Source organism: Scardinius erythrophthalmus (genome assembly GCF_964197995.2).
Source record: "Scardinius erythrophthalmus genome assembly, chromosome: 8".
In the NCBI taxonomy this organism is placed as follows: domain Eukaryota; kingdom Metazoa; phylum Chordata; class Actinopteri; order Cypriniformes; family Leuciscidae; genus Scardinius; species Scardinius erythrophthalmus.
The window spans coordinates 5,294,424-5,308,488 of record NC_138228.1 but is presented as its reverse complement, the minus strand read 5'-3'; the positions used below and the strand labels follow the sequence as shown (position 1 = coordinate 5,308,488).

General features: G+C 40.9%; 1 protein-coding gene across 2 annotated transcripts in view; it reads left to right on the top strand.

Moving 5' to 3' along the window:
* yap1 (Yes1 associated transcriptional regulator) overlaps positions 1-14,065 on the top strand; it is a 36,476-nt gene that overhangs the window by 2,681 nt on the left and 19,730 nt on the right. For both annotated transcript variants that reach the window (XM_081372804.1, XM_081372805.1), the window contains exon 2: positions 670-899. In XM_081372804.1, coding sequence (XP_081228930.1) covers positions 670-899 — 230 coding nt within the window. The remainder of the gene's footprint in view (positions 1-669; positions 900-14,065) is intronic.

Sequence of the window (14,065 nt, the reverse complement as noted above, 5' to 3'; positions counted from 1 at the left end):
TGGTGTTGTGTGTATATGTGACTTCAGAATTTAGGTTTAGACATAAGCCTCTTTGCTTTTTAAAGGGATATTTCACCTCTGGAAAGATGAATATGTATTTAAATTGGGTCATTTATGTAGTATAAATGTGAAATTAATTTAGAAGTTGGTGCCTTCTAGACTGAGAAAAGCCGGAAAATGTATTTTTGGCTCATGTGGATGAAAGACAACAACTCCCAGAATGCACTTGCTTCGCTGCCCTACGAGGCCACGCCCAAGCCACGCCTACTGGTTACAGAGGGCCGTATCGGATGAAATGACACAACTAGGCTACTAGTGACTGGAAACTGAAAAGACGGCGTTTTATCGTGAGATCCCCCTATGGGCGGGTTGAAGACATGAGGAACGAGCTCCTCCTACTGGCTGTAGTCTCTCGCCTCTGGACAAAAAAGCCTCAGATGATGCTAAATGACAATTTTTTGCGTCATCTGAGGTTTTCTTCCAGAAACACAATACAGAAATCTCTCGTCTCAGGGGGAAATGAGGGAGGGAAGCACGGTCATTCGAAAATACAACCGGGTTTCTACTGATACAAAGCTTGATGCTAATCGGTGAAGTATCCCTTTAAGAGACTAATTGCTTGTAGCCTTTTTGCTTCCAATGTAATCCTAATCCTCTATCCCTCTACAGGCCAGCACAGATGCAGGTACCGCTGGCACCCTCACGCCCCAGCACGTCAGGGCACACTCCTCTCCGGCCTCCCTGCAGCTGGGTGCCGTTTCCCCTGGCACGCTGAGCAGCATGGGTCCTGCCCCACCTCAGCACCTCCGCCAGTCCTCGTACGAGATACCCGATGATGTGCCACTGCCCCCAGGTTGGGAGATGGCCAAGACCCCTTCGGGACAGAGATACTTCTTAAAGTAAGTAGTCATGCTTGATGTGGCAACATTGTTTGGTTGTCTTTTGAATTGGTAAGGCATTGTTGTCCTTTAGATTGGGGTTACAGAGATGGTATAATGAAAATCCGTATGAATTGAGTGGTTTAATCCAAGTCTTCTAAAGAGACACTGTATGATGAATGGGTTAAATTTAGGTTTTTATTCACATTTAAACATTGATCAGCAAACATGCATAGACCACATCAAATACGGAAAGTGGAAGCTCAACCACACTTGACTGACACGCAAGAATACATTTGCAGTTTTTGCGGAAGCTCAAACATCCTGGCGTGACGCCTGAGAATGAGCCTCATTGGTTCTTGCACGTCATGCAAACATGCTTGAGCTTCTGTTTACCAAATTTGAGTGCTCTATGTATGTTCGCTAGCTGCTTTTACATGGACCCTAATAATCCGGTCTAGTAGCACAGTCGGAATGTATTGGCCAAATCTGATTAAAATTTAATTTGGATTATAAGAGGTGCTTTAAAACTTTCCTAATCCGAACGAGAGGACATGTAAGCGCTTGATCGGAATGAAACCTGAAACTGGAAAGTACTGCGCATGTGCAATGACGTAGAAATGGCATATTGACATATGACGCGTGGAACGAGCTGATGTTGTTTTTAAATATAGTGTCATGAATGAGTGTCGTGTCATTCTAAAATTCTCCTTCCACTCATCATCTTTAAAGTGGAGCAAGACAACGTCCCATCTGTCCTTGTTTCAGATGCTCATCCTCAGATGGGCGCTGGAAGGGGCGTTTTTATTGCTTGATAAATATAAGCTTTGCGGCACAAACGGTTCATGTGCTCGTCGTCTCCTATTTAGGACCCGAAATAGATAACGATAAAGAAAGCTCTTTGAAACAAAGAAAATAAGCAATATTGGAGAATGTTTAGTATGCGCAAACAGTGGGAAACTATATTTGTGCAGTGTGCGCATATCAAAAAATCAATTTCCGATTTGAAGTTTGTGACATATAAACCTCATATCAACCTGATCACTTTATTTAGCGTTCACGTGTAACACTACGTTCGGATTCATCATCGGAATTGAAACAAAAGATATTGATCAATGTTTATATATTTTTGGGTGGACTAACCCTTTGAGTTTGCTGTGCTACGAGAGTACGAGTCATTTTAGAAATGGAAGACTTGTTACATGTATTCTAGTTGACAAAAAGTCTTTCAAATGTTGTTTGGAACAAGAGCTACATTAAGAAAATGTCTCCAGCTTTCATATGCAGATGAAAGCTCATTTTTGATCAAAAATCCCAATAAGGAATCGTTTTTTCCAGCTGGTTTATAGTTTCTACTACATTGTGTTAGCTTGTGTGCCAAGGTTTCCTTCTCTGTGTGTGTGTGGGTACTTAGAGCTTCTGCGGATTGGGTTTCAGAGGGGAACAAAGGCCCAGTGTAGCAGCGTAGAACGAGCGGAGGACGGGCCGGCCTGGTAAACTCATCTGCCTAGCCGCAGAAGCCTGTCCACAGGACACAGGAACATATTTAAGGAGTACATTGTGTCTTTTTGATATGTCCTATTCAAATTCTTATTTATTTAAAAGCTGCTATATTAGGGCCGAATTTTTGAATGCAAAGTTTCTGGGATGTCTGGATCTGTGACCCTCTGACCAATAGCTTCTAGACAAACATGATTAGTCTCCAATTTACTATGATAAAACAGAGAGCTTTTAAAACCAGATGTTTAGAAGAGGAACATCTGGAGAACATCTGCTTCATTTGGACCAGATCTCCAGGAGTTGTGCAAAAGGGGGTTGAGGGACAGGAAGGGGAAAACGCCATTTGTGTAGACGGCTCACAAGACCAAGGCTAATGTTTTGGAAATGTTGCAACTGTTAATGCATCCAACAATGAGGACGACTGAACCGTAAGACTCGCCTCCAAATTTAGTCTGGTAGTTCTCTCTCCTCAATGCAAAAATAAAGCATGTTTTTTTAGCAAAGATTGAGACATAGGCTACTCACACTGCTTCCTTTTTGAGTGGACGGTGTACGAGCACACATAAACGTCTCTTCTTGTCTGTACAACCCCCTTCTTCTTAACTTCTCTTTGTTTGGGGTTTTAGAGAAATGCAGGCTCATTTTATTTATTGTCTTGTTGTTGTTTGTGCATAACTTTCCCACAGGAAGTTGACATGGTTTGTCAGCAATTCCTCATTTTTGTAGCGATCATATCACTGTCAGATGTCTTTGAGCGTCGTGAGTGTTGTTTCCAAGACAGTGTGTCAGATTTAAATAGTCCAACTTAAAATGGGTCTTGAGACCCTGCTGTTTGTTCCACTTCAAGAACGAATCTGATTCAGGTCAGTCAGGTGAATCTGAAACCTATTTTTGAGCATTATTTGTATGGGCCGGGACACACTGTTTTTGAGCGTCATTCGGCTTAGTTTTTCTGTGTGTTCTGCACCATTGGCTCTAGTTGGACAGCGTCGGGTTTTTTGGGCCGATTCAGCACATTGAATCAGCGTTGCGCCGTTGGTGAGAGAACTGATTGGCTGTTTAGCTTGGCGAACGAGTCAGTGCAGGAGATTAAAAGTGATGAAAGCGAGCAAGTTCTAGTTTTGGTTTCCCTTTTTGAATGACGAAGATAGACTATTGACACCTGCTGATATAGACAGATATTTACTTCCACGCAGGAGCAGAACACACATGCTAGTTGACAGTCGCCTTTAGTCCTTTTGGTGTGTTCAAGCGCAGCTTTTTGGAAACGCATTTACCAAACAAATCCCTTGATGTGCAACACATAACTTGATGTGATTTTGCCTCAACTGTAGATATGATTGGATAATTGGACTATCGTATCGCATCTCAAATGTTGGTTTGATCATTCTGAAATGCCTGAGCCAAAATCTGTCATCAAAATGATTTGGTTTAATTCCCTTCCAGAAGCGTCTCGCATGATTGCGTTCATAAACACCAGCATCCGAAAGCAAGATAACATGACAGTGTTTAATGAGTTTCGTCTGACGTTATGAGATGCAAGTAATTTATGAAGTATGAAAAAAAGCACACAGTTGCTTCCCCGATTGCTGCAACTTCCATTTTTATTTCAGATATTTTGCGGCAATTTCCCAGGAAGTGACGATTTTGTTCGTTTTTTGTTGAGTTGCACACAAGTTAAATTTGCAACTTTGGATTGAAACATTGAGTGCTTTCAGCTTAATAAACATTGTCAATCTGATCAGCGGTGAATTTTTCTGGCAAATTATAGATTAACGTTTATGAAATTTACAGATTCATATTTTTCTGAATAATTCTGTTTCTTTGCGACTCTGAAAGTGTTTGATTGAAGTGAAGTGATTGAATCTAGAATCACTAGAGGCTTCAGGAAGCTTGTCCAGGAACACAGAAACATACTCCTATTTATAATCAGGACCTCTTCAGATGAGGGGTGGTGACAGGGCTGTGAGCCAACCTGTTTGAAACCATAACAAGCTCACATTACTTTCAGGTGACCAGTACTGTTCTGCACATAAACGACCCTCACGCAAGTCTTTTTCTCTTAAGGCCAGAGATTTCATTAGAGAGCATATATTTTACCATTCATTTCGGTTGCAGTCAGATAAGCAGATGGCTGTGTGTGTGAAGTATCCCGACGGCTCTCTCATTCAGCCACATGTGAGTCACACAGCTAAATGAAGTCTTCGTTTCAGCATGAATGAAAGTGCAGTTTGTGAATCCGCTCAGTAGAGATAAAGTAGAGAGAGAGAGAGAGAGAGAGAGAGAGAGAGAGAGAGAGAGAGAGAGCATGAGAGGTTGGCTTTATTCATCCAGTGACACTCATGTGACCCGGTCAGATATAGACAAACAAACAAGATTGAGTGACTCTGAACATACAGTAAAAGATCTATCGCATTAAAGCTAGTTAGATTTTAGCCGTGAACGGTTACACTGTAACCTTTTTGTCCTTCTATATTTAGTTCAGCCTTTGCTCAGGCCTCAGTGGTGTCCCGTGACACTTTGATAACGGGACGAAAATGACAGGAAGCACAAAGCTATCAGAAGTCGTAATCAACCTGCAACACCCAGTCATTTGAAGACCGTTTCACTGCCGCCTCAAAAGCCCGGGATTATAGGGAACAAGTTCTGTGGCGCTTCCAGATGGTTGTTGTTGAGCTTCCTGAGAATTCCAAAAAAAGTAAATAAAGGTCCTAAAAGGGTTTTTTTTTCACAGTGATGCCATTGAAGAACCATTTTAGGTTCTACAAAGAACCTTTAAATGAACAGTTTTTCTTAGTGTGAAGAACATTTTAATAATCTAAAGAACCTTTTCTGGAATTGAAAGGTTCCATGGATGTTAAAGGAACACTCCACCGTTTTTTGAAATAGGGCTTATTCACCTTCTTTCCTACATTTAGATAGGTGGGCAAATGCATTTTTGTCTTAGTGCATGCATTGTTTTAGTTTGACAGGGTCGGCGCTAGCTTAGCTTAGCATAATGAATGGAATCCTTTGTTGCCAGCTAGCATGTCCTGAGTAAAATTGATATAAACAATAAAAAAAAAACACCTAATTACTTCTTGTGGCCTGCGTATTTACAACAAGTATAAATAGCGATGCAGATTAACACTAGGCGATTTCCTAGGCAGATATTGACTTATATATTAAGGACTATATTAGGGGGAAGCACAGGCGAAGCACTGCTACTTGGGCGTGATATCTCTGTGCCCAAGTAGATGTGCTTCGCCTGTGCTTCCCCCTAATATAGTCCCAAGTCAATATCTGCATAGGAAATCACGTACTGTAGTGTTAATCTGCATCGCAATTTGTACTTGTTGTGAATACGCAGGCCACAAGAAGTAATTAGGTGGGTTTTTTTTTTTTTTTTTATATCACTTTTACTCAGGACATGCTAGCTGGCAACAAAGGATTCCATTCATTATGCTAAGCTAAGCTAGCGCCGACCCTGTCAAACTAAAACAATGCATGCACTGAGACAAAAATGCATTTGCCCACCTATCTAAATGTAGGAAAGAAGGTGAATAAGCCCTATTTCAAAAAACGGTGGAGTGTTCCTTTAAAGGTTCTTCATGGAACCATCAATGCCGATAAAGAACCTTTATTTTTAAGAATGTACTTTATTTTCTGGAAAACAAGTTAAAACAAACATAAATTATAGTTGCATTCACTATAAATAACATTAATTATAAACGCCAAGCCTAAACCCATTACGGAAACTATGCAATGCACATTTTAAGTGCGTGACATTAATTGCATTATATTGCATTATTTGTCGTTTTGTAATAAAGTCACTGCCTGATTCAGATGATAAGAAATATTTCTGGGAAATATGGTACATTGTTGAGTGTTGTCAGCTCGATAACAATTGTCATTCCAGTCAGCAGTGCATTTTATTTAATCTTCTGGCAAATTATATTATTTATGATATTTACAGATCATTTACCCTGATTCTTTGCAACTCTTGTTTCACAGGTTAAAAAGTTATAGCCTAGTTTTTTTTTTTTTTTTCTTTGAGGTTGGTCTCTATCTCCTGTTTTTCCCTCTTGTCTTCCCGCTTTCATTATTAACCCTGTGGAAGACAGAAGTGGGAAAGGTCAACATGATGTGTTGACCTCTCCTCTCTTTCCCTTTTTCTCCAACAGTTTACTGTGAGCTTTCATTTATAATAGACTCGGACCGTGGGGAAGGGGGGCTCAGGGCGGTTGAGGGTCATCTTGTTTGGTTCTCGCCTGCCTGTTTTTTGGGACCCCAGGAGGAGGAGGGGGGGGGGGTGGGTTAAGTTCACAGGGCATTAACACTGAGACCAGGGTCATAAACTAATGAAGGGTTCTAATTTGGAGAATGTGGCCAAATAGAGGGGCTAATCAGTGTTTCCGTTGTCTTATTAAAGCCAGGAATCAGTGGGGGGATTCAGCCCACGGGCGGGCGGCCCTAGCCGAGAAGGGCCCTCAGGGATGTGGACCCCTGCTATCACGGGGATTAGACCCTCTGATGGGAACCCCTGTTACCCCTCCACCCGCTTTAAAACATGCTGCTTTCAATTACTATACAAAGGTGCGTCTCAGTCTTTCCTGAAGGCAAAAGTTGCGCATACATGCATTTAGACTTGTTGCAAACGTCTTTCTTGTGTAGATATTTGGCGAAATATGGCGGATAAGGTGAATTTTGAAAAGATTTACCATTTGTTAGGAGTTAAAGGACGTGACCCGTCATTAGAGTGTGAGGGGACCTGGTGGTGGTGATAGTAAATGTGTGGTGTTAAGTGATTTAATGAGCGCTGTTTGGTTTTTGCAACTTACTCTACCACAGTGTGGCCTCAAGCTCTGTAAACTAAAAATGGCCCCCTTGTTTCCTTCCTGCTGTCTGCTCCCACCATGGAGGGTTTTTCCTTTCTTTTTTTTTCTTTTTTTTGGGAAGGAGGTGAGCATGATTTGACAAACTGGAAAAACACAAGAGCACATGATCGCAGGGCTTCCCTTGAATGTATTTCATTAGGACTCTTTTATTACTTGTGGTTGATGGCTGTAACTTGCTAAATCCCATGTAAACACAGTTAGAGATGCACAATATATCATTATTATTTTGGTTACTGGATGATTTTAGAGGTTGTTTTTTAATATGTAGTTCATTGTGCATGCTCAGTACCTTTATTTTTACATTTGGTTTACCTTTGCTGACATCTAACACTCAATATTTAAAAGCACTAATAATGGAAAAACACTTAAATTTAGTCTTTAGTTAATCTCAAAATTATTAGTTTTGTGATCCCTAAATTCACATTATTTAAGTTTTAGTTTACTTTTATTATGATGAAATAGTATGTAATTTTAATGTTGGCCATAACATGAGAATACTAGTGCTGTCAAAATGACTAATCACAACTAACTTAAAATTGTGTTTTTAAAAGAAGTCTTCAAGCCTGCATTTATTTGATCAAAAATACAGAAAAAACGTTAATATTGTGAAATGTTATTAGTATTTAAAACGATGGTTTTCTATTAAAATCTGTGATGCAGTGGCACTATTTTCTGCTTAATGAACTCCACTTCACTGAATCATTTTCCTGTTATCGCTGTAAAGCTGCTTTATAGCAATCCATATTGTATAAAGCGCTATATAAATAAAGGTGACTTGACTTGACTATTGACCAGAATTTTTATATCAGTGCTCCAATGGAAACAAACAGCAAAGTTTTTTTAAGAAAGCATGTGTATTATGAGCAGGCGACACGCACACAGTCTTTTGTCCTAGCTTTAGCAGTACTGTAGTAAAATGTGTGCTCCTGGAAGCGTTACATGTCCAAACACACACTGCTAGCTTAGACAGTCTTTGTTATTGAGTGCTGCAGTCTTCTGGGGTGGCCTGTTTTCTTTTGGATTTTCCTCAGACACTCAAACTCCATTTTCTCTGGCCAGTTGGGAAAATATTTGCTTTTCTGCCTTTTCCCCCCTTCTCTGAAAGGATGTATAGGCTAAATTCACATCCGTCTCAATTTCGAAACGGTTCATTGGGGTGTTACGGGCAAAATATAGACGTGGCGGGATTGTGAGGAGTTTTGTGTTCATGTGATTTTAACTTTATCTTCCGCCACTCCTGTCTGTGTTTAAATCCGTTCAACGGGAGGCTCGGTGTGAATCACGCTGTGTTGACTTGCACCCTTGTATGTGTGAGTTTGTAGCAGGCATGTTATGTACTGCTTTTGGCCGTCTCTTTGATGGCTAACGGTTTAGCCATCTGGGACAGGCCTCTCTTCCTAGCTCCATTTGTAGCACATTTGTGTGGAGGACGGGTGAAGGGAGTGAAAGTTTGCTATTGCAAATGTGATCAACATCACACGGAGAGGCTGTCCTTCCCACAAACCCAGACCACAATCATACTTTTGTTTCATGCATGATCAAGGCCTTTTTATAGGCCTATCTCCTAGAGTTGGACGGTATAATGCTGGTAAATACTGTGTGACGGACGGGAGAAATTTTGTTATACTGTTAATATGTCGTACTGCAGTAGATATCAGTAGACAGGACTGCTTAATGTTGTTTTGATGTGGGAGCAACAAAGATATACAATACAGTGTCTCAAACGAGTCACGAATCATATTTACCTTTATTTTATATTTAAATATTTTACTAATAATAATAATTAATAGTAATATTTAACTGTTTTACGACAAGCGTGACTCAGAATTCAGAGTCTGAACAATCCATTTTAAAATGATAGTTTTATTATTTTGAGCCTTTGTGCTTAATTCAGCTGTTATAGTAATAATTGAATACTTTTGGTTTGTGTCCATCAGGTTATTAATAAAATGACTGTCTAAACAAATGAGATGAAGTATGCCACCTAATTTTAGATATTAAAATCACAAGATTACACTTATAATTAACATTTGAGCCTAAATTGACTTCTGAACTAATTGTACTCCGTCACGTGAAGCGCAGACTCATTTAGATACTGCTTTAAGTCATAGATTTAGTGGCCTCGTTTTTGTAATGTTTAGTTTCCCAGGTCAGAGTGGATTCATTTCTCAGCTCATCTAGTGTGAAGCATTTACTCTGAGCAAATGTGTGTTTGTCAAGCTTGGGCTTTATTGACCACACACAAACAAGCCCCTTTCCTGTTTAAGTGTCGTGTGTGTGTGTGTGTGTGTGTGTGTGTGTGTGTGTGTGTGTGTCTGTGTCTGTGTCTGTGTATATGTGTATGTGTGTGTGTGTACATATAGATGGCAGAGTTAGCCAGACCAGTGTTTACCCAGTCCTGATGTAACACCTTTGCCCCAGACATCAATGCTCCTACTGTCACTGCGGAACAAACTGCCTTGAGAAGAACCCCTGCCTATGTATTCAGACCAGCGACTCGGTCAAAACACTCTTTACATTTACCAAACAGCACAGCAAATGTTAAATGTCACATTCAGTTTTACGGTGTTTTGGTTCTTGGTTTCTCGTTAATGGTATATCATTTCTTTGATGCACAAAAAGGACAAAGAATGTAAAATTTCCACTCATGATGGGGGAGGAGAGTGAGTAAGCCAATCAGCAGTAGGGGGCGTGTCCACTCATGATGGGGGAGGAGAGTAAGCCAATCAGTGGTAGGGGGCGTGTCCACTCATGATGGGGAGAAGAGAGAGTGAGCTAATCAGCAGTAGGGGGCGTGTCCACTCATGATGGGGGAGGAGAGAGTGAGCCAATCAGCAGTAAGGGGCGTGCCCACTCATGATGGGGGAGGAGAGAGAGTGAGTGAGCAGGAGGGAGGTTTGAAGAAAGACTGTAGAAAGAGAGATGGCTGAGAGACATTACAAAAGAGAAAAGTTAAAAAGAATATCACTGGACAAAGAAGGGTTATGATCAGGCAAGAGCTTTAGGACCCGCGTTAATATTAGAAAGCTTTCCCATTCTGGAGACCAAAGGGGAAGGCCTGAAAGTGGACGGCATCAGGGATGGAAATTAACTTTTTTGTCCACCGGCCACTGTGGCTGGTGGTTTTCAAAATCTACCAGCCACTCAATGTTTTTACCAGCCACTTTCTTATTTTTAACCGACAATGTGTAACTGCATGTGAAAATTAATACCACTTAAAAATGAAAATTCTGTCATCATATACTCACCCTCATGTTGTTTTAAACCTGTATGAATTTCTTTCTTCTGCTGAACAGAAAGGAAGATATTTAGAAGAATGTCAGTAACCAGACAGTTTCTGGTCTCATTGACTTCAATAGTAGGAAAAAAATACACCATGGAAGTCAATGAGACCAGAAACTGTCTGGTTACTGACATTCTTCTAAATGTTCAGCAGAAGAAAGAAATTCATACAGGTTTGAAACAACATGAGGGTGAATATATGATGACAGAATTTTCATTTTAAAGTGGAGTATCCCTTTAAGCAGTTTATTTAATCTCAAGTCTCAATGAAATACTGACATTTTCTATTTCTCTCTTATACACTCTTTCTCTCTTATATATGTATATTTCTCTTTTTTACCTGGATGTGGCATTTGGATGATTCGTGGTATTTTATGGCTTCCAGTTTTACGTTTTTTAGTCCCAACAATGAAACTATTAGGCCCTGTTTACACGAGAACGCTCGCGGGTGAAAACGTAAAAAATATTTTATCAGATGTGCCTTTCGTTTAGACGGCGACGGCGTTTTTGGGGCTTAAAAACGCAAAAAAGTGAAACCACCCTTCAGAGTGGAAATCTTAAAAACGCTCCACCGTCGCGTTCCCGAATAGCGTTTGCGAATAGCGCGTCAGGCGCGAGTGATTTCAATGTTAAGTTAATGCAAAGATGTTTTCTCTGCAGACCTCTTTACCAGCTCTTAACGCCTGCGATGTAACGCCACATTTTTTTTTTTAAAGTGTGCCTCCTCTAAAAGTGTCCGCCGTCTGTGTGAAACAGTATGCTATTTTTATTTACCCGCCACGGTGGCCGGTAGGTGAAGCGAGTTTACCCGCCACAACACAAAATCACCCGCATTTGGCTGGTGGCAGGTGCTAATTTCCATCCCTGGACGGCATGGTTGCGTTGTTTCTGCTCCGTACGCAACATTGCATTTGCTGTTTCACAGAACCCAAGATATGCTGTTTTTGTAATGTTATCTATAGTAACAGGACAGTTTTGAGTGCCATTGTTTGTCTGGTTTGTATGTAAATTTTTTTGTTCTTCCATGTCGATCGTTTCGTTATCTTCGCTTTATTTTTCGCAAAGCTTTATTTTGCTTCGCTTCTACTATAAGGAGACATCCCCTTTTGCATTGCGTTTTCGTGCATTTTGAGGGAGGAGCAATGAAGGGAAGGGTGTGTTTGTTTGGGTTGATTTCAGTTATCAGCAGTGTTTCTCTGAAATCGCTTACTGCACCTTTAAAGTATAGCTTGCCTACAATTGTTTGAGAACTTCATAACCTTTACCCAAGTTTCTCTCTAGCATCTCTCTCTCGTTCTCTCTTTGACTCTGTTAACTCGCTGCTTTGTCCGCTGGTCTCTGTGATATGAGCCCTCCTTCAAAGAGGAACTTAAATCCGGCCAGAGGTCAGCAGGTCGCTCAATAATCTCTCCTGATGATGTCCTGCTGACGGAAGCCGAGTCACTCATCCACCCGTCCTGATGCACGCTTGCTCGCTCTGCCGCGAGGGAGAAATGGAGAGTTGACTGAGGTCTGATGTCCTCTTTCTGTCCTGACTAGCAGCATTCAGTCATTCATAATGGCTGCCTCTCTGTGGCTTCATTAGAGACTGTGTGTTATGCTAAGCTAATGTACAGAGTCTTTGTGAGGATCTGACACGGTTGTAGTGTAGGAGTAGTTTAGAAGTACTAAATTATTTTAGTGAGAAATGAATTCCGTATTGACCCTACTCACAAAAAAACCAAATATTCATAGACCAATAGTTTAAAAGAATATTCAAGTTAAAAAACAACTTAACTTAAGCTTTATCGACAGCATCTGTGCCATCCTGTCGATTACAACTGAAGTTTATCTCGATTTGACCCTCAAGCTGAAGTAATAAACAAAAATGAACATCTACAATAGAAGAACATTTTGATTTTCTTTTTAAAAACAATAAATATTACACCATTTTGGAAGTATAACCATTATACAGCTTGCCCTAAGATAGATAATTGGATAAATGTTTTGTTTGTATTGTAAAAAAACAAAAAAACTTTTACTCCTGGTCCACTTAGCGTTTACATTTGCATTTTAACACAGGACCTAAAGATACCATACCTAAAGGCATATAGGGATATGTTCACAACCTGATTGGTCAGCTTTTATTAGGTATTTTTCGCGACTTACCGAACATCCAAAACAATGCTGTGTTCTGGGCTAAATGCGCTCACCCTACATATGATGGTATTCTGACCAGCTGAGAACTCGTGAAGAGCTTATAAAATGTGTAAAGGAATCAAAACAGCGTCAGCAATCCCTCCGTCACACACACAAACGAAAATCTGCTGCGAGGAGACGTGGTTCTGATGCCTGTACTGAACTGTGATGGGCAACATCATGAGGAAAAACAGATATGCTTGAGCATTCTGTCCTTTTTAGGGTCGCATCTTGTGACATGACCTGTTTTTGATTCGTGTACATGTCTTTGGTCCGTGTTGTGTCTTGTGTTCATATTTCCCCCAGAAGCGTTCACACGTATTCAAATGAACCGCATTAACAAAGCAATCACATTCACACCAGGGTTCGTTTTAATCAAACCTAACATGTCAAGTGTGAATATAAGTTGTGTTTTATCAGAAATGTGCCTTCACTAGTGAATTCTCCTGTGAAAGTAAGTAGAATGCAAATTTTGCGAGAATAGGGAATGCAATCTTGGCACTATTGTGAAAACAGCTCATCCAGTATACGCTCATATTTTTAGGTCAATATTTGTTATTTCTTAGGCAAAGTGGAAAACATTCAGTGCTGGTGAAGTTGAGTGCGACTGTGAGAAGCATTCATCGCTGCACCTTAAGCTCTGCTGTGTTATAAATAACTGCAGCACAATAAACAGGGCTCTGATAATTGGGCCATCAATCATGTTGAGCGCTTGGGTGGGTCTATGCCCAGTGCCGTGAGTTCGCTAACCTCCCCTCTCCACCACCTCCTCCTCCAGCGCTCTCTGGTTTCATGAGCACTGATAACAGCTGGAGAGGAAATTAGGAAGTGAGCTTCTATAGGGCACTGTCTCCTTTAGTGTCATGGAGTGATTCCTGTGTGGTCATGGCTCAATGTGATTTGAGTGCCAGAATCCCTCCTCCGCTCTCCTAGTCTTTTGGCTATAAAGCAAAAGCCTGGTCCCAGGGTTGTAGACCTCTCTTTGTCTGTTTGTCATTCCCCCAGTCTGTCTTTTCAGTGCTTAGTCTGTGATGGAAGTAGTGAAGGTTTGCAGTCGTCTGGCTGAATCTGATGTTTGAAGCTCTGGAGGGTGTTTGTGGGGGTCTCATCGAGCGGTCGTCTATCCTGTCTATGCTTTTGTCTCCATCTCTAGCCCCATAATCCTCAATAACGCCTCTCAGCTGGTGGCCCAGAGCAGGAGCCGTGACAGCGATGATGCTTTCCTGTGGGAGTTTAGGAGACCGTTGCCATTGGTGTTAGTTGTTTGGTGTGAATGTGCAGTCAGCCTCATTACACTGCACTGATCAGTTATCTGAAGTGGTCATTGATTGATTGCGGGTTAGCTAGGTA